Source organism: Mirounga angustirostris, unplaced genomic scaffold (genome assembly GCF_029215605.1).
Source record: "Mirounga angustirostris isolate CCGP_5_RB_7025 unplaced genomic scaffold, mMirAng1.0.hap1 SCAF_2, whole genome shotgun sequence".
NCBI classification, from domain to species: Eukaryota; Metazoa; Chordata; class Mammalia; order Carnivora; family Phocidae; genus Mirounga; species Mirounga angustirostris.
The window spans coordinates 159,384,411-159,404,970 of record NW_026991710.1 but is presented as its reverse complement, the minus strand read 5'-3'; the positions used below and the strand labels follow the sequence as shown (position 1 = coordinate 159,404,970).

Genomic DNA, 20,560 nt, shown 5'->3' with positions numbered 1-20,560 from the left:
AGCTCTCTGAAGTGAGAACTGCTGATCTTAGAGTGTCAGTATTTGTCTTTCTTGTTTCCTTTGGGTTAATGTTTGAAATTTATTAATCAGGTTGAGTAAAATAGATATCCTCCCCTAAGGGCTTTCCTGCTTCGTGGAAAAGCTGTGATTTATAAAGTAACACCATAATGAAATAAAGCGATCCTGAAAAGCCTTGGGCAGACAGGTAGTGTAAGAAATTTTAGGCTATTTACCTGGGTCAGTTTGTTTAATTATTACTGTTGTTATTATTTCTGTTCCTGTCGCAGTTGTCATGTCTAATAGTAGGATCCGTCATCCCACATACTGTTTAAACCAAATCTTGCTTGCTACTCTAGAAAATAGGCTCAGATTTCTTCTTAAAGTCCAAACCATTCCTTTGAAGACTAACAGATGTTTGCCCTCCTCTTCAGTCCGTGAAAGGTGACAGTTAAATGAACTCTTACTGGTTTCTTTCCTCTTTGCTTTTCAACACCACAGTCAGTGGAAGTAGATTTGCATCCCTTTCTGCCATCCCTTTGGGTTTTTGACTGAAGCACACGCCCATCCCCTTCCTGCCTCCCTGGAACTGGTTCAAGATTTGGAGAGAAGGGTTTGTTTGGGGGCGTTTCCCTGGTCTTATCTCCGTCTGAGCATATGTGAGGGTTGCATTTATTTTGACCCTTGCACTTTAAATTTGAAACCGAAGCAAGAGTTTAAAGTACGACAGGAGAAGAGAGTCTGCTGAACTTTAAACATGAGGGACCCAGGGAGGAAGGTGCGTACATGCATTCTGAAGCTTTCTCATAGAAGTCGGCCATCTTTATTCGTACACATAGTTGTGAGCCAGTAACTACTAGGAAAAGGGAAAAATTTTAAATTACAGAAAGATCTATGTGACACTTACATTATGTATTTATGTGCTTAATTTTCCAGCAATGCCTCTAGTATTGTTTTGAAATTGATGGCAGAACAAGTAAATTCTGAATTTTTATTTGAAAGCCTTTTGGAAAAGCTTGGGAGGATGGGTATTTGCAAGGAAAAATGAATGTATCATTTGTGATTGACCTCCAACAGAATGACTAAAAATGTATGGGTATTTTAGGTGTTTTATCATTTTGTCTTCTAAAACATAAAATTTAAAAAGCTGTAAGTGGTTATTATTAGATAAAGGTCACCCAGATTCTCCTCAGAGTTGAGAAACAAGTCTCTCTCCGTTGATTAGTACTTACCTTCATCTAGTGGTTTTGTGCACAGTACGTTGTATATATAGTAGGCCGGACTGATTTCTTTCCTGACTGATCTTTTCCAGAGCCTGGCCCAACTAGAGAATCTGTGCAAACAGCTTTATGAGACAACAGACACAACCACTCGACTCCAGGCAGAGAAAGCCTTGGTCGAATTCACCAACAGCCCTGATTGCCTGAGCAAGTGCCAGCTGCTCCTCGAGAGAGGAAGTGTGCGTAAGATTTGAAAACTCCTGAAGGAGGAGAGAGGTTCAGGAAAATATATTCCAAGTTTAAGGGCGGATTGGGATAGCTTGTGTTCCTTAATCCTTCTAGGTGCCTCTCTGCCTTCTTAATTTCACCTTTAAAAAGCACCATCGCTAGCTGCCAGGTTGACAGTGAAAGGACACACAGCCTCCTCCTCAGGAAAATCTCATTGAACATATACTTTGCTCTGTCATTTTTCATCTTGAATCACATTTCTGGGACTTTCTTTCTGTTTTTCACACTTAAGTACCACCTCGGATCCTTTACAAAGGAGCCAGAGCTGTATACGAATGAGCCTTCTTACCCACAGAGCCCATGTCACCGTGCAAGCTCCCCAGTGGTCGCTGTGCTGTCGCCTCTGTACCACAGCTGCTGCTTACTGCCTCGGAGGCATGGGGGGAACGTTCCACAACAAGAACCACCAGAGGTTCGAGCTTTTAAAATGCAATCAGAGCCTCTTGGAGCTTAAAAATGGCAGTCCAGTGGTCAGTATCATGCTGTCAGTGAGACCTGGTTTGGTTAAATTAGTATTTGGGGCAAGATGGCGGTCTTAGGAGGGCTAAGAATCCAGCCAGGGTATCCTGAAAGGGCCCGAGAGAGTCAGAATCCCAACTAGACCAGCAGCTAGCACTCTTACTTCAGACTGGAAGGACATGTGGAAAGAACAAAAGCAGTTAATTTGTTTTGAAGGTAAAATTCTGGATGACTTCATGTTTGAATTTTCATTGACAGTGTAACAGTATTTGTTCAGTTGGCTAAAAATTATCCTTTAGTAGCTAAGAGAGCTAACTGTTTTTCCAAGCATCAGAAGGTTACAGAGCCCTGGTCAGAGACCATATAGTGCTCTGTTCTGTTTTCGCATGTAGTATGTTGTAAATTTCTTTCCAGTCCCTTAGTCTTAGGATTGACCCACTTATATTCGTATATTTTGTGCTCCGGGAGGTGCATAACCAGCTCTTCCAGGTGACTCCCACTGGAGCCCCACAGTATCATCGTATCATCTTTGACCCTATTAACTCTGGATCCTCATGTTGACAGTCAATAAATAAAACAAGCTGCAGTAAAACAGGATTGGTGCAGTACTAAAAACAATCATAGTGGAATCTTCCTTTTAATCTCTATGGACTTCTTAGTGACGTAGCAGGTTTGTTGGAATTGTGTATAAAAACCATTTAGATGTTGCATAATGTCTAGTTACAGTTGTATGCTGTATTCTACAGTTAGAGTAGCCTCTCATGCATTGTTAGTGATTTGACACACCTGCTCTAATCAGTTTAAACCATGTTCAGGGGTGTTAAATAAAAATCACATGTCAAAGTCACTTTATAGATTTTTTTTCTTAAGCGTAAATTTTTTTATAACTGGTGGCATTATGCAGTGCCTGTGGATAGCCTACTGTCTTAAGGATTCTTAGTGTTATAGGAAATTATCCTTGACCCTTAATTAAATTATTTTAATAGTCCTGAGTCTGTCCCTGTTATATAGGACATTATCGTAATAGAGCCACCTAGAAGAATTTGCACATGGCACTTTTTTATACATTATGATCAGTTAGAATACCGGAATATTTTATTCTCCATAAGGTTAAAATTCATAAAATCCACATGTGAGAATATGATAATGCTGTTCCCTTGCATAGGGCATAATTTTTCTTTCTCATAAATAACTGGTATAAATTTACTTTAAAACTAGCATATACATCCCCCAAAGCTGTACCTGATTGATAGCTGTGCTGATGTAAAGATACAGGTTAGGAATTAACTCTACAGCATAATGTAATGGCTCCCTCTAATGCTGCTTTAAAAAAAAAACAACAACTTTCTAATGGTATACTATAGCAATATTTTGAGTTGAAACTTTTGAAGCATCACTATAACAAGGCTTTTGACAGAAGATTTCTTGGTTTAAATGAAAGAAAAGATCCATCTTCTAAAGATTTGTCTTGTATCTTTCTGAAATGATCCTCTCTAGCATGGGCCCCCTCTAAGGGATGCAGAATCTGCCCTGGATTCAGGTCAGTCAGGCCATTCGCTTCATACTGCACCTTGTTCATAACTGAAATCAGCTCAGTGAACACATACTCTGTGTGGGACTCATTTTTCCTTAGACCCTCTAAAATGCGGAGGATTGACTATTGCAAAACTGATTAATATTTCTTGAATCTCAGCATAGATCTCCAAATAAAAAAACCTCATGACTGACTAACTTAATAAAATTGAATTCTAAGTCCTTTTCCCCGTCTTTCCACAGTCCTCTTACTCCCAGTTACTGGCAGCTACATGCCTTACAAAGCTTGTATCACGCACAAACAACCCTCTACCATTGGAGCAACGCATAGATATTCGTAAGTAGAGAATTGATCTGTTTTCAAGAAATTAGTTTGTTTAGTGATGTGCTTAGTAATAGTTAAATTTATGTTGCTTGTTTGATAATGTTCTGGAATTGGTAAGCATACAGAATATGTAGAATCCAGGTCCCCCCTTCCCCCCAGAATTTGGGGCTTTTGAAAGTAAAGAGGATCTTATATAATTATTTCTAGATAAAGTCTTAAGTCATCCCTTTTGTCGTCAAGAGGTTTCTTTCGTTCAGTCCTTACTGCCATTAATAACTAAGAAAAATGTTGTTAAGGAGTTTGAATTCTGTGCAGGCATGTTATTTAACTATCTAGTAGTAGATTCAAGGCTGCCGTACTCCAGGGTCTTCACTGTGACAAGTATAAAATCCTGAATTGGAAAGCCCACTAATCTTAAATTCAAAGTCCCATTTCTCAGTCACATTAAGAATTAAGGGAATACAACAGAAACAAGAATTAAGGGAGCTTAGGGGAAATAGGCTAAACTTATCATTTCTTGGATGCTTAATATATTTAAAGATGTGTGGCCTTCCCTGGCAGAGCTTTCTGTTATGCAGAGTTTTTTGTTTTGTAGGGAACTATGTGCTCAACTACCTTGCCACTCGGCCAAAGTTGGCTACTTTTGTGACACAAGCACTTATTCAGTTATATGCCAGAATCACAAAACTGGGCTGGTTTGACTGTCAGAAGGACGACTATGTCTTCAGAAATGCAATCACAGACGTCACAAGGTTCTTACAGGTATGACGTATATATGTGATGTGATGTAGTAGGAATGTGAGAAGCAACATGTATATGTTTATATAGTGATCTACTTTTTAAAAATTACACAAAATGGAATTATTTTGTACATTCTCTTCTGTGTCTTTTTTGCCTTTAATATTCCTTGGCTTTACATGCTTACGTGTCAGCACAGACAAACTCCGGTTTTTCTAATGCCTGTATACTATTCCAATCTGAAAATACCATCACTTAATAACTAATGTCTTATAGGTGGGCATTTAGTTTGGTTCTATACTTTGACTGTTAAGTAAACACTTCAGTAAATAAGTTAAGTAAACTTAAAATACATATACACCTGCCATACTTGGAATAAGTGTGTTTGTAGGGTGAATTCCTAGGCTTGGAATTATACAGTCAAAGGGATATGTGTATTTTGGGCTTTCAAAGACATTTCCAAATTATCCTCAAAAAAGGTTGTTTCCTACAACAATTAAAAGAGTGCCTGTCTCTATACCTCCACCCCGGGAACTCAGCTTTTTTATTTTTCCAATTTAATAGGTAAAAAGAATTAGTATCTCAGCATTTGAGTTATGAATGAGACAGAACAAATTTTCGTATGTTAATTTACTACTTGTTTGTTTTTTTTTTTTCTGTAGAACTTCCGATTTGTATCTTAAAAATCTGGAGTTCTTTGTCTGTTTCTTATTGTTGTATGTGGTCTCTTTGTGAATTATGTTACACATCCACTTGTCACTTACCTTAAATGTATTTTGCCAGTTTCTCTTTGTATAATGGGTACGGTATAATGCTTATGACTATTTTTGAAATACAAAAGGTTTCAGTCTTGATGAAGTCAGATTTAGCATTCTTCCTCTGTGGCAGTTATATTTTATGTCCTGCAAAGCAACAGTTTTAAACTACAATTCCTCGCTGCCTTATCTGGGCAGTTTTAATAGCTACACAGGACGCTGCCACGTCAAAAGCGCGGCTGCACCGCCATTGCTGAAGTCTCGCTGCACACACCAACTCGTGCCTCACATTGTTTTTACCAGGATAGTGTGGAATACTGCGTCATTGGCGTCACTATTTTATCTCAGCTAACCAATGAAATTAATCAAGTAAGTGCTACAGCCTTCCTCATTGAAGTAAGTGCCATATTTTTTCTTAGTATTGGTGTTTTCTGCTATGTGTGAGATGATCTTTTTTGGCAGTTGTGTGCTTTTGCGGTAAGTGATTAATGCCCTTTGAAACAACAGTTCCGTTGGATTTTCCTCTGTACGTGCAGCCTACCTCGTTCTTAACATCCTAGTCCCCTTCTGTCTCCAGAACAGCTCTCCTTGCTGATATCAATGTTCGTTGTGCGAGATGAAAGCAACAGGCCTAAGTCAAAGCCTTAATAAATCACTGCTTTGCTAATAAAAGAGAATGTGTTCAAAAAGGGGGTCACAAAAGTGGAACCAGACCGTTTGTGTGCCACTTCTGCTAAATACATTAATATGTATTTATAACCCTTTAAAACTCAATTCCCATGTGCTGCTATTAAAGGCTTCTCTGGTGGTATTTTTGGAATGCATAAAACATTCTGCTAAATACCAAATAATTTTTTGAGTAGTCCTTCTTGTCACAGGTTACTACAGAGGAAAACACCAGTGGCTTTCTTTTGCTCTGGCTATTATTTTTTTTAGTCATTTACTTTTGTATCCAGCTAAAATTTTGTAATTATTGAACAGGCCAGTATTAATATTAGTTGTGACATCTCACCCTTCGGTCACCAGCTGTAAATTACATCGGCATCACTGTTGCTATTGCGCATATTTATGCAGACCTTTTATTAACCCTGAGAATTTTAACTGTGAGGTAGTACTGTTTTAAATGCATCAGCTTCTAGCCATTTAAACTCTGGAGTCCATACTGTGTTCTCTGTCACATGCACTCCCCACTATGGTCAGTAATTATCAAAATAATAATAGCTTGTACTCTTGAGAGACTACTGTGCAGCAGACGCTGTTCTGAGCACTTTACTGATAGCAGCTAATTTTATTCTCACCGTAGTGCTGGGAGGTAGGTTCCATGGCTGTTCCATTTTCTAGGTGAGGAACCTGCAGCACACAAAGGTCAATAATTGGCCTAAGGTATCCCAGTTAGCAAGCAACAGTATCTGAATTTGAACCTGCACAGTCTTATTCCAGAGCCTGTGCTCTTAACAAATAACTTATTACTGAACCACTATTACCTTTGTAATACAAGAACACGCATTAACTGAGAAGAGAGATTGTGGGGTTAATGTTCTCCTCTTCAAAGCTTGGCCCCACGAAATCACCAATGTTGATACTTTTTAAAACTCCGAAATTTTATTTGTCTTTCTTAATGGAACAGTAGAAATGTGTGTAATGTACTTAATGTGTGCAGTTATTCTCTGTATTATGATCAGCATAACCGATTATATATGGAATATGGTATATAATCTGGCAGTGCCATATTATCCAAGACATTTATGATAATACAGTGACAGTGAAGCTAGAATTGGGGGATACTTTGAACCTCTGCAAAACTTAGTTTTCTGTTGTTTTTTTGGTTGTCAGATTTAAATCAGAAAGCATATTTCTGTTACCAGCCCTGTCTGAACTTAGAAATAAAATCAAGGGGAGGGGTGCCTGGCTGGCTCAGTCGAGGGAGCATGTGACTCTTGATCTCAGGGTCGTTAGTTCGAGCCCCATGTTGGGTGTAGAGATTACTTAAATAAATAAAGCTTTAAAAAAGAAAATCAAGGGGAGTCCATAACTTGATGGTCAGAAATCTTGCTGCATTCTTTAATGTGCCAACAGCAAATGCGCCCCCTCTTGGATGAATTGATTGGTATATAGAAGAGACTTAAGCTTTCAGTAGGTGGTTGGACTAAAAATTCCCTTAGTAACCTTGAAATCCCTTTATTCCACTTACTGAAGTGTCTGTGTGTCAGGAATAGAGGGCGTACTAAAGAAGTAAAAGACAGAGTTCTTAACCATAAAAACCTTTAAAGTTTGGCTGAAAAGAGGGGCACCTGGGTGGCTCAGTCGTTGGGCGTCTGCCTTCGGCTCAGGTCGTGATCTCAGGGTCCTGGGATCGAGCCCCACGTGGGGCTCCCTGCTCGGTGGGAGGCCTGCTTCTCTCTCTCCCACTCCCCCTGCTTGTGTTCCCTCTCTCGCTGTGCCTCTCTCTGTCAAATAGATAAATAAAATCTTTAAAAAAAAAAAAAAAAAGTTGGGCTGAAAAGAGAGGAACAGAGGAAAAAATGAGAGACTGATGCTGCCCTTCAATTAAGTGCTCACTTCTGAAATAGAGACTACATGTTGAAATAGGTTAGAGAAGGCAGAGGGTGTTATGGGCTATTGTCAGTTATCCTAAGTTCATGGCTGTCAGTTAAGAACTGCTTTGGAAATTCTGTGGCAACTTTAGTCTTGAGTGGATTGTTTATCAAGCTTTGCCACTGTCTGTTTCTGAGACTGAGCCACAATACAACATGCTAGTAATTATTAGCAGTATCTGCCAGCAATTGGTTAAATTTTACCTCCCTAAATGCAGAGGAAATTAAAACTTTACAGTGGAGATGCTCATCCCTCTTTCTGTCTTCCGTCTGTAAGCTGTAGACCTATCCTGCTGTTAGCAGCTTATTGTCCTTTGCATCCTCTCATTATACGTGAGTTAACCGTGATTTAAACATTAAAAATGTATTTTTATGTAAGTTGGTTTTATTGGAAATCCTAGTTTATTTCAAGTCTATATGAAAATTTTTTTTTTTTGCAATTCTAAAACTTGGATTGGTTTATCTTTTTGCACAGGCCGACACCACGCATCCTTTAACCAAGCACAGAAAAATAGCTTCTTCCTTCCGAGACTCATCATTATTTGATATCTTCACACTTTCCTGCAATTTACTAAAACAGGTGAGATTGTAGATTGGGTCCTGCTTCCCAGCCCCCTTTGAAAGGATGAGAATGAGTGGGGATCTGTTAGAGGTCAGTTCCATGCTGACCCCTTGAGAGTTGGTGCAGCTCTAACCATCACCATCTCTCACATGATGCCAGTCTCCAAGATGTGGAAGAAAGTGCCACACTGACGACTGATTTTAGAGAGGGGATTAGAATTGCCTCATTTCAGAGCCGTTCCCCTAAGCAAAGCGCAGTAAGTGAACACGTATCCCAAAGAATCTAGTTTACCACGAAGTTTGGGATTTTGTTGTTTGCTTTTTTTATACCCACATAAAATCTTTCTGCATGGAATAAAGGCATATTGGCTTTATGGTGTTTGGATTCTTAGTGCTCTAAAAGCAGGTTCTGACTGCATTGTTAGCATACTGAAACAGGCCGGCTCCCCTGCCCCCTACTGAGTTACAGGCGGCACATAACCAAGCAACATCTGTAAGGAAAAGTAGATTTTGAATTTTTAACATCCATTTAGATTTCATAACCTGAAGGGGTAGACCGTTATCCCATAAGGAAATTACCTGTTTTAAAACAGAAAATGGGTGTTGAAGTTCATTTAGGGATGAGTTGAACTAGGAAAGAAATGCTCACCTGTGAGTCCTACCCATTTATAACAATCTCTAGGGACCTCCCCATAGAAAGCTAAATGGGGTTAGCCTCTGGCTGTTCGTTCATTTTGGGTTGTTTGTTTGTTTTGGGTTTTTGTGGGGTTTTCTGTTCTTAGTCTCATTTTCCATTATGTCGTGAGTTTTAGAAGCAAGTTAGGATTCTTTGTGTTGTCCCAGTTAATGATATTTAGCTTTTTCCTCAATTACCTAGTTCTATCTCAGAACTCCCAGACAGTCCTCAGGATGGGCAAGCTACCTAGCAAAAGCTATTATACCCCCTGAGGGGGGAAAGCTTTTGAGAAAACTGAGGATTGACTCCTCCTGGCTGATACCATCAAAAACAATTAGCCAGCTAGTCACTGAGGTCACCAGCCCCATCTAGAAATACCTAGGATCTCATAGCAAATGGAGTAACCACCCATCCCATATTGCTTCAGAATCCCCTGTGGTCAGTATGTCTACAACATGTAAAGAATACATGTCAAAAGGGGGATTTCTTTAAATACCAGTTCCATGTTTTTATAGTAAATAAGGAGCTAGGATTTTCATAGTGACATTAAGGTGACAGAAGTGCAGCCTCTTTTGCAGGGGAAACATCACTTTATTGAGTTGAAATACTGCCCTCCTTTTCTGGCTTAACAGCCTTCTCAGGAGTCTGGCACCAAGCTTGGAAGAGGGAAGTGATTGTTTGGGCTCATTATGTGGTGATTTTTACAGGCTTCAGGAAAGAATCTAAACTTGAATGATGAAAGTCAGCATGGCTTGCTCATGCAACTGCTCAAACTCACTCATAACTGCCTAAACTTTGATTTCATCGGCACTTCTACTGATGAGTCCTCAGATGACCTGTGCACAGTACAGATTCCCACCAGCTGGAGATCAGGTAGGAGCACTGCACCAGCAGGAACAGACTGCTGCTCAGCCCCACACCGTGTCTGCGGGATGGTCTAAGCAACCCCTGGCTAGCCCTTGCTTGCTGTTAGGGAAAACTTAGAAAGTCAGCATCTTTCTTAATACAGTGAGGAAGAGGGTGTTGGAGGAACCTTACAGATCCCTCAGCCTGGGAGATCTTTTTTAATTACTGGGTTACTAATGGATGTGAGTTTGACCTTCTTGCATTCATCACCTAGAGACTCCTGTGATCTTACTCATTTGAGGTCATTTCTAGGTTTAAACACGAAATCAGAGAAAAGGACTTGTGCTTATGCTTGTTTTGTGTTCTTCAGGATCAAACATCTTGCATTGAACATAGTCCTGACTGTCTTAAGTTCTCTGAGAATCACAAGAATGAATCTGTTCCTTAGAGGAGCTGAAACCTAGTGCTTTAAGAAACAAACAGGGCAAACCAAAAGCCTCTCTTAGCTTATCACTTGAAAGGAAGTAAACCCTGTGAGAAGAAAAAACAGAGGACGCGCCCCTAATACACAGTGCTGTAGGCATGTCACTAGCAATGAGCGACGTACTCAGTAACGGCTCCTCTGTCTTTTTTCAGCGTTCTTAGATTCTTCAACTCTGCAGCTGTTTTTTGACCTGTATCATTCCATCCCTCCTTCATTTTCGCCTCTGGTGAGTCAGGACTACAGTTTCTAAAGCCTAACCTACATCTAGAAAGTAGCAATGGTGAATGAGCCTTATGCTCATTCATTTTGTTGTACAAAATCATGCAAGTAAAGCATAGAAATGCTAGGGTTAGTTATCTAGCCTTTTGTGGTAAAACGTGTGGCCTAAACGTTCTCGCAATAAAGTCTTAACTTAATTCTCTTTAAATTATTCCTCTCTGATGACAAATTGCTGTAAATGTCAAGCTCTTCTGGTCTCATCTTGAATCTGACTTTATACTGGACCTCAAACAGCCTCAGGCTAGAGTTGGGGGGTGGGGCGGGGCGGGGATTCAGCTTGTATTGTCTAATTGAAGATTATCCTGCCCAAGAAAATTTTAGAAAAATCCTTCAGGCACATGTTACATAAGTGATAAATGGAAGCTGTAAGGGGAAGGCAAATTTGTATACTTTTCTGGATAACATTCGAGAACTCTTGGAAATGATGCATTTCTCCTTTAAAGCAGTAATTACCCTCCTCAAATCTCAAAATTCATCCAGGTCCTGAAAGACATTGGCCTAGTATTTCAGACTGTTTGGTGTAAAATGCTACCATACAAAACACACAGATAAGACAGTAAAGTAATGGGTGTTTTACATAGTTTTCTACAGTAGGCTGTTTTCCTGGTTATTATGGTACTTTTCCAAATGTAGACCTTAGCTTTAGTAGAAACGAATTCAGTGGTTTGTATCGTTAAGTTTACTTCAGGAAAAGGTAGCTCACTCAAGAGAGAGAGTCATAAAAGGACTCTTAGTAAAGATGTTGGCAACACTAAGGGAATCCAACAAGGTGAGGTGAGGTACACCCTCTAGAGGGTGCAATAGTGGGAAGCCCCAGGGGGCACGGGGGAAACCCTGGAAAGAGCTAAAACTGTGTCTTAGGGGAGGGCTGGGCAGCACAGGGAGAGGGACACTGCCAGTCATGGCCCAGCCAGGGGTCCAGAGGGGGTGCCTCTTTTCTTCCTGCCCTTAATCTCCTTTTAGTACTATCCAGTGGTTGAAGCCTACTAGAGGCAAGAGGGCAGCGGAGCTCTGGCTGTTGGTGGACAGAAGTCAGCCTCCCAGGGAACAGAGCATGTGGAGAAGGATAGAAGACAGATATGGAGAGGCAAACAATATAAATATCTAGCACAGTGGGGAAAGGGTAAAATGTTTTCAGTGTAAAGCCTATTCTTTTCAGGACACAGATCTAACTTGGTTATTTCATTATGGCAAAGCCTGATTAGCCAAAAGTCTTCTATTTATTTATTTATTTGACAGAGAAAGAGATAGCGAGAGCAGGAACACAAGCAGGGAGAGTGGGAGAGGGACAAGCAGGCTTCCCGCTGAGCAGGGAGCCTGATGTGGGACTCAATCCCAGGACTCTAGGATCATGACCTGAGCCGAAGGCAGACGCTTAATGACTGAGCCACCCAGGTGCCCATGATTAGCCAGAAGTCTTAATGAAACAGAGAAAACTAAATCTAAACTAAAACTAATAAAACAGAGAAAACTAGATCTTTCTATATTGTGATAACTTCCCACTATTGCACCCCCTAGAGGGTGTACCTCACCTCACCTTGTTGGATTCCCTTAGTGTTGCCCACATCTTTACTAAGAGTCCTTTTATGAACTATCTCTCTTGAGTGAGGTACCTTTTCCTGAAGTAAACTTAATGATACAAACAGAGAAAACTAAATCTTTACTTAACCTACGAATTGTATGGTATTTCCAAGCCTTAAGTATATAACTTAACAAGAATCAAAGAAGCCCTTGGGTGGTCAAAGAATAATACCTAAATGAATTTCCACACTGTGAATTTAACTAGTTGTTATGGTAACTTGGATTTAATGATCTTTTTTTTTTCTTTTAATAAAGCTGTTTCCAGTATCCTCAGCTGCACTCTCCTTGATCTTTCTATATCGTGATAATAGTAGCAAGAAGTTGAAAGAACAGAGTTAACAGCATATGTAAAGAAGAATGTTCTAGGAGGGGAAGGAGGGAAAAGATAGTATGGAGGAGCCATATCATCTTTTTAATCGGTTGTCTTTGGTTGTGCCTGCTTTTAGGTATTATCCTGTTTAGTACAGATTGCCTCAGTAAGAAGATCCCTGTTTAACAATGCAGAGAGGGCCAAGTTTCTCTCACATCTTGTTGATGGTGTTAAACGAATACTGGAAAACCCACAGGTAAGATTTTTGAGAATTTATTGTTTGAATACATATTTAAATATATGTTGTGTGTGTGTGAGATTAGTATGTGCCTCTCTGTTGAGTCAGAAGGAAATCCATCTAGAGGCCACACTTAGCAGAAATCCTAGAGAACAGTTCAGTGTGTCATTCTCAGAAGATTTAAGTGAGTCTGTATCTGTAGGCAGATTCTTTTTTTCTTTTTTTTTTTTTAAGATTTTATTTTTTTGTCAGAGAGAGCACAAGCAGGAGGGGAGCGGCAGGCAGAGGAAGAAGCAGGCTCCCTGCTGAGCAAGGAGCCCAATGCGGGACTCAATCCCAGGACCCTGGGATCATGACCTGAGCTGAAGGCAGACGCTTAACTGACTGGGCCACCCAGATGTCCTGTAGGCAGGTTCTTTTTTTTTTTTTTTTTCTGTAAGCAGATTCTTGAGAGTTTACCCAAATGAGGAGTTTGTATCCTCCAGCGTCAGGAATGCAAGAGTTAGGGAAAAGGATCACTTTGACACAGAAAAATAAGGAGAGAGCGCTAGTCATTTTTCCCCCAAGAAATTAAGAATCTAGAGTTTGGTTTTTGTTTCTGTTTTCCTTTTTTTTTTTTCTTTTTTTTTTAATATACATTATTTACCCAAGTGTGTAGGCCTGCTTTTAGGTGGGAAGGGAGATATTGCCCGTTTAGTATTCAATCCATAACTCGATTGCCCTTTTTGTGTTTTTCAGTCTCAGAGATTCAGCCAACACCTACTTTTTTTTAAAGTACCACTTCTCTACACTAGGAAGTACCAAACAAGCATTTCATTTTTAAATATGCTCAGTTCTGGGGGCGCCTGGGTGGCTCAGTTGTTAAGCATCTGCCTTTGGCTCAGGTCATGATCCCAGGGTCCTGGGATCGAGCTCCACATCGGGCTCCCTGCTCAGCGGGAAGCCTGCTTCTCCCTCTCCCTCTCCCCCTGCTTGTGTTCCCTCTCTCACTGTGTCTCTCTCTGTCAAATAAATAAGTAAAATCTTAAAAAAAAAAAAAAAAAAAAAGGCTCAGTTCTGTCCCTCTTTTTAATAATTCTTTTTTTTTTAACTAAAGTACAGTTGACTCAGAATGTACGTTAGTTTCAGATGTACAACATAGTGAAACAACTCTCTACATTGTTATGCTCACCACACAGCACTATTATATTCCCTGTGCTGTACCTTTCATCCCCAGGACGTCTTCACTCCATAACTGGAAGCCTGTGCCTCCCACTCCCCTTGGTCCATTTTTGGCCATCCCCCCATTGCCTCCCCTCTGGCTACCCTCGGTTTGTTCTCTGTATTTATGGGTCTGTCCCTGCTTTTTTTGTTTGTTCATTTGTTTTAATTTTTAGATTCCACATATAAGTGAAATCCTGTGGTATTTGTCTTTGTCTGATTTAGTTCACTTAGTATAATACCACCTAGGTTCATCCACTTTGTCACAAATGGCAAGACCATAGTTATTTTTATGGTGGGGTAATATAATACAGTGTGTATGTATGTGTTCTATATATGCGTATATGGAACATATATAGATATATAAACCACTTCTTTATCCATTCATCTATCAATGGACACTTAGGTTGCTTCCATATCTTGGTTATTGTAAATAATGCCGCAGTACACATAGGGTTTCATATATCTTTTCAGATTAGTGTTTTTGTTTTCTTTGAATAGTTACCCAGTAGTGAAATTACTGGATCATATGGTAGTTCTATTTTTAATTTTTTGAGGAACCTCCATACTGTTGTCCACAGTGGCTGCACCATTTTGCATTCCCACCAACAGTGCACGAGGGTTCCTTTTTCTCCACATCCTCACCAACACTTGTTCTTTCTTGTCTTACTAATCTAGGAATTAAATTGTTACAGCAATAATGATATATTGTAAATAAACATTTGTGTAACTTTGCCACTGAAGTATAGTCTTATTTAATGATAAATTTGACAGATGGAAAAATGAAAATTTCATGATCTCTGATTAGTGGGAAGCAAACAGACCAGCCACATCTTCAATTGTACCCCTTTTCCGTTATTAATCCGCTTTACAACTTTAGACAAGGAATGTGATCCTTCTGAGCTTCCATTTCAGACTTTGAATTGAGGCTAATAATTTCATCTCACAGGATGATTGTTATGAACAGATGAGATAATAGATGTGACCATCTCTTTTAAAAGTGACTTTGTAAAAAATTGTTTTTAAATATTCTACAGATGTATCATTGTAAGTGAGGACCTGTAGCTGAGAAGTTAAAGTAGATTCTCCCCTCCCCTTATGCCATCCCCAATATCATTCTGGAAGTATAGTGCATCACATGTTACATTTTATTTTCCTCCTGTGCTGTCACCAGAGTTTATCAGACCCAAACAATTACCATGAGTTTTGCAGACTACTGGCCCGATTGAAGAGTAACTATCAACTGGGAGAATTAGTAAAGGTGGAAAACTACCCTGAGGTCATCCGATTGATAGCTAACTTCACAGTGACCAGCCTACAGGTTTGTCTTTGCTTGTCTTTCTCTTTCCTACACATTGGAACCTCTTCTCTTGCTCATTGATTTTAAAGTTTAAAGAATACGGGCATACCTCATTTTAATGCACTTCACACATACTGCGTTTTTTACAAGTTGAATGTTTATGGCAGCCCTGCATTGAGCAAGTGCATCAGTGCCATTTTTCCAACAGCACTTGCTCACTTCATGTCTCTGTTGCATTTTGTTAATTCTCGCAATATTTCAGACTTTCTCATATTTGTTATGGTGATCTGTGATCAGTGATTATGACCCTGAAAGCTCAGGTGATGGTTAGCACTTTTAGCACTGAAGTATTTTTTAGTTAAGGTATGTACGTTGTTTTTTGAGACAATGCTGTTGCACACTTATTATAGTGTAGTGTAAAACAGCCTTCTTATGTGCACTGAGAAACCAAAACACTCATTTGACTCGCTTTATTGCAGTGGTCAGGAATCAAACCCGTAGTAATATCTCCAAGGTGTACTGTATTCCCTTCTCCACCCACCCCCGCCAACCCCCCGGCAAAAGTGAGTATCAGTATAGGGCAACCTGCAGAGTAGTTACTGCAGCCTGCTCATTTGCCTTACATAAGTGCAAGGAGTTTGGTTAGAGGAACATGTGGGAATTGCAAGGATAATATTTAGATTATCACTCTGAAAAAGGCAAGATTGGAATGGAGTGAGACAGAAGAGTCAAGAGAGAGCTAGTGACCTCTCTTTCTTAGTCGTGTAATATAGGACAGTGGTTCTCAAATTTCATGGCTTGCATCAAAATCATCTGGGGAGTTTGAAAAATACAGGTGCTTGTGTTTTACCCCCATAATTTCTGCTTCACTAGATCCAGGGTGGAGCCTTGGTGTCTCTATGTCCAACAAGTTCTCCAGGTGATTCTCATGGATACTAATGTTTGAGAACCATTTACACAAGGCTTTCTTTGTGGGAAGGCTTACACAACCAGCGTAGAACAGGTCTTTTTATTAGATGCTTAATCTCTGAAATAATAATAAGCACATTGGATGGATGAGTTGTCATGCACAGAACAAAGCTCATAAACATTTATCCTTTTTTTTTTTTAAGCCTTTTTCCTTTGTGTGAAGTGTACAAAAAATGAGAAATGTGCCTCCTGCTCTTTTGGTTTTCCTTAGCACTGGGAATTTGCCCCAAATAGTGTGCACTATCTCCTGAGCCTATGGCAGCGGCTGGCAGCCTCTGTGCCATACGTGAAAGCCACAGAGCCCCACATGCTGGAAACTTACACTCCTGAGGTCACCAAAGCCTATATCACATCCCGTTTGGAATCTGTGCACATCATCCTGAGGTAAGGAAACTGGGACAACTGCCTGGTGTCAGACTTGCCAGAGGTCAGACACCCAGTTGGCAAAAGCGCACTTGACTTGGGCCTCCTTGGAGGTGACGCCGTTAATGGCCGTTTCCTCACGTCAGCCCCGAATAGCAGGTGGAGCATAAAATCTGAGCGAACAGGCTTTCTCTGCAACATCCTCATTCATGTCCCCGTTTTCTGCCCTCCTTAGCCATCTCTTTGAAATCAAGGTATATCAGTATTCTGTTTGCCCTTGCTGATGATTCCTTTTCAACATGACAGGAACATTTATAACCAATAGATGATAAGAATTATATGTAAGTTATAGGTGGTTTAGTTTCCTGAAAAAGAAGTGGATAAATAAGATGACACAGTCCAGAGATTACTAGCAGAGGTAGAATCCTGGGCAGCTGATTGCCGATCGCATTACAAGAATGCATGGTTTCTGTCTACCTTGACTGTTAACTGGACCAGAAATCTATAGCTAAAGAAATGTTAGATGCTTTCAGAAATGACCTATATAAAATGAAGTTATTCTTTGTTTAGGGACCTGTCTTTTAGGGGAATTGACTTGGACTCTGAAGGTCTGGGTTTTCTTGTTTTGGTTTTTTTAAATCAGATCTTAATTGGCATTTAATTGTCATAAGAGTTATAGGCTCAACTGTTAACGACTTGAATCCTTTGAAAATGCAAGTATTTGTGAAGTCCACTGGAAAGCATTGTTCTATCAGCTACATAATTTCTGTTCTTAAGGATTCAGGTGGTTTCAGTGAGGCATTGTTGAGGAGTGGTTACAGGTGTGGGCTTTGGTCCCGGATAGCCAGTTAATAGCTGTGTGCTCTTGGGCAAGGTTATTAAAAGGATTAAATTACTATGTTCTGGCCCAGTGTGTGGACCATAGTACACACACAATTGTGAACTCCAGTAATGGTCGTGGTGGTGCAGCTGTTGGGTTGTCACACTGTGATATAGCAATAGACAAAGAGCTCAGAGTATGACACATTCCTAGCTCTAGGAGCCGATAGATAAGGTAGGACCTGGTGTAGATCCATGGTGCCTCATCTGCGAGTCTGAAATGCAAGACATGAAAACTAAATTTTCTCTTAAGTTTGGAATCAAAACTCATTTGGTGGCAAAATTTTACATGTGCTAATATGAGACCATTTAGAGCCTTTTTTAAAACTTCTGCTTTGTATGATCATTCCTGATGGTTATATATTTTGCTACAGGAATATTGAAGTTGATACACCAGAGAGCTCATTGAGGGTTCATATCACATGGTAGAAGCATCATATTGCCTCTTTAAAATCTGAAGATCTCTGAATTCCAAAACACATCTGGCCACCATCGCCCCACACAAGGACAGGATATTTGTAGTCCCAAAGCTTATTAGAGTTAAGAACAGCAAGAGACTAAGAACCAGGAGCTCCTGGGGTGAGAAGCATAGGACTGAGAGGGTCGAGGCAGACTAATGTTAAGGGAGCAGGAATTCAGATTAGAAGGCTGGACACCAACTCACAGAGTGTATCTAAAGAAGACGGACATTAGGGTGAAGACCCCCATCTTCCCACTTCTGATATTCCTTTCTTGGTAAAAGGTAGCGTTAGGCTGTGGGCCTCTGCCATTGGAAACGGTGGCTAAATGCAGAAGAACGGGAGCTGTTGTGGGGAAGTCAATGGCATATTTTAAGAGAGCGCCTTCCTTCCTCCCTTGGGAGCAGGGATGGCCTGGAAGACCCTCTGGAGGATACCGGCCTGGTGCAGCAGCAGCTGGACCAGCTGTCTACCATCGGGCGTTGTGAGTATGAGAAGACATGCGCACTCCTCGTGCAGTTGTTTGACCAGTCTGCCCAGTCCTATCAGGAGCTGCTGCAGAGTGCCAGCGCCAGCCCGATGGATATCGCGGTGCAGGAAGGTGAGTGGACAGTGCTGAGGCCTGAAAGGCGGGGCTGTCCGCACCCCTTCACTCACTGCCACCTCTCTTTCCTACCTGCCCTCCAAAAGGACTCTTCCATCATCCATCGCCTCCATCTACACAAAAGAATATTATGAATAAATGCCACAGGGCTAGGGAAGAGTAACTGAAATCGTGTCTACATGGATGTGTTTAACTTCAAGAAAGTGCTGGACTCTAAAAATAATGATCTTGTCTGATAGGGGATCATTGGTTATCTAATGAATTTCCCCCTCGGCATCACCCTTACCAGAGCAGGGTGATAGCTATACTTGGTAAGAAAAGTTAGACCTCATGGCTTTACCATAGTGTTCTTAAGATGACAGAAGCTCCTAGTAAGAAACGCACCTCACTGTGAGGAAATTTCTTCAATGAAATGACCACTGGAGAGGACACTAATAGGTCTTCTTCCTGTTGCAGGAAGGCTGACATGGCTGGTTTACATCATCGGCGCAGTGATCGGTGGCCGGGTTTCTTTTGCCAGCACTGATGAGCAAGATGCTATGGATGGCGAGCTCGTCTGTCGGTAGGTGCTCTCACAGAGGCTTTTCATTTCATTGCTTTGACCACCACCTGTTTGGGTCCCAACATCACAGAAACTTGGCATGCTTCTATGCTTTCCTCCCCGTTTATAGAATATAATCTCATGAAGCTGATTGCCCATGAAAATGAAGGACTGTTACAGGTCCAACTTCAGACATTTTATAAATACAGCAAAAATTCTACCTACAGTCTTTACTGAGAAAACACTTGCAGTAATTCAGCAAGGAAATGATGGATACAGAATTAGGAAAACCAGAGTAGGGAGTAGCTTTTAGTCTTAAGGACAGTATCTCAGAGTTAATGAAATGTAGACTGCTTTTGCCATAGCAGAATAAGACTAAGAGGAAAATACTGTTCTTCAGATATCCTCAAATATGAAATTAAAGAGTTTCTACAGCCTTTCAAATCTCTTGACATTTCAAATCTCTTGACATTTCAAATTTCTTTTCCACCTAGAGGATTTCAAGTTGTTATTTTATATCTATGTAATTCTCATCCATCTTTCTAAAAACCTATAAATGAATATTTAACAATTTCTAAAAATTCACCTAACATAGAAATATAAAAGGCAGGATTTTGGGGGTCCCTGGGTGGCTCAGTTGGGCGTCTGCTTTCAGCTCAGGTCATAATCTTGGGGTTCTGGAATCCAGCCCCGCATCAGGCTCAGTGGGTCTGCTTCTCCCTCTCCCTCTGCCCTTCCCCCCGACTTGTGTTCTCTCTCTCTCTCTCTCTCTCTCTCTCTCTCTCGCAAATGAAATCATTTAAAAAATAAAATAAACAGGTGCGCCTGGGTGCCTCAGTCAGTAAGCGTCTGCCTTCAGCTCAGGTCATGATCCCAGGGTCCTGGGATCGAGCCCCGTATCGGGCTCCCTGCCCGGCGGGAAGCCTCCTTCTCCCTCTCCTACTCCCCCTGCTTGTGTTCCCTCTCTCGCTGTGTTTCTCACTCTCTCTGTCAAATAAATCTTTAAAAAATAAAAATAAAATAAAAAGGCAGGATTTTTTAATACTCTGCCACAGAGGTTCTCAAACCTTTTCATCAGGACCATTCACCCTCTTAAAAAGTATTGAGGATCTCAAAGAGTTTCTGTTTATAAGACTAGCTATCAATATTTATTGTATTAAAAAATAAAACTGGGGGCGCCTGGGTGGCTCAGTCGTTAGGCGTCTGCCTTCGGCTCAGGTCATGATCCCAGGGTCCTGGGATCAAGCTCCGCATCGGGCTCCCCACTCGGCGGGAAGCCTGCTTCTCCCTCTCCCACTCCCCCTGCTTGTGTTCCCTCTCTCGCTGTATCTCTCTCTGTCAAATAAATAAAATCTTTAAAAA

General features: G+C 40.7%; 1 protein-coding gene across 1 annotated transcript in view; it reads left to right on the top strand.

The window, feature by feature from the left end:
• Positions 1 to 217: 217 nt before the first annotated feature.
• XPO7 (exportin 7) overlaps positions 218 to 20,560 on the top strand; it is a 39,751-nt gene continuing 19,408 nt past the window's right edge. The window contains exons 1-13 of the mRNA XM_064585438.1: positions 218 to 775; positions 1,310 to 1,456; positions 3,741 to 3,834; positions 4,418 to 4,584; positions 5,619 to 5,711; positions 8,385 to 8,489; positions 9,854 to 10,019; positions 10,629 to 10,702; positions 12,783 to 12,902; positions 15,259 to 15,405; positions 16,565 to 16,737; positions 18,461 to 18,654; positions 19,114 to 19,219. Coding sequence (XP_064441508.1) covers positions 755 to 775; positions 1,310 to 1,456; positions 3,741 to 3,834; positions 4,418 to 4,584; positions 5,619 to 5,711; positions 8,385 to 8,489; positions 9,854 to 10,019; positions 10,629 to 10,702; positions 12,783 to 12,902; positions 15,259 to 15,405; positions 16,565 to 16,737; positions 18,461 to 18,654; positions 19,114 to 19,219 — 1,607 coding nt within the window. The 5' untranslated portion in view covers positions 218 to 754. The remainder of the gene's footprint in view (positions 776 to 1,309; positions 1,457 to 3,740; positions 3,835 to 4,417; positions 4,585 to 5,618; positions 5,712 to 8,384; positions 8,490 to 9,853; positions 10,020 to 10,628; positions 10,703 to 12,782; positions 12,903 to 15,258; positions 15,406 to 16,564; positions 16,738 to 18,460; positions 18,655 to 19,113; positions 19,220 to 20,560) is intronic.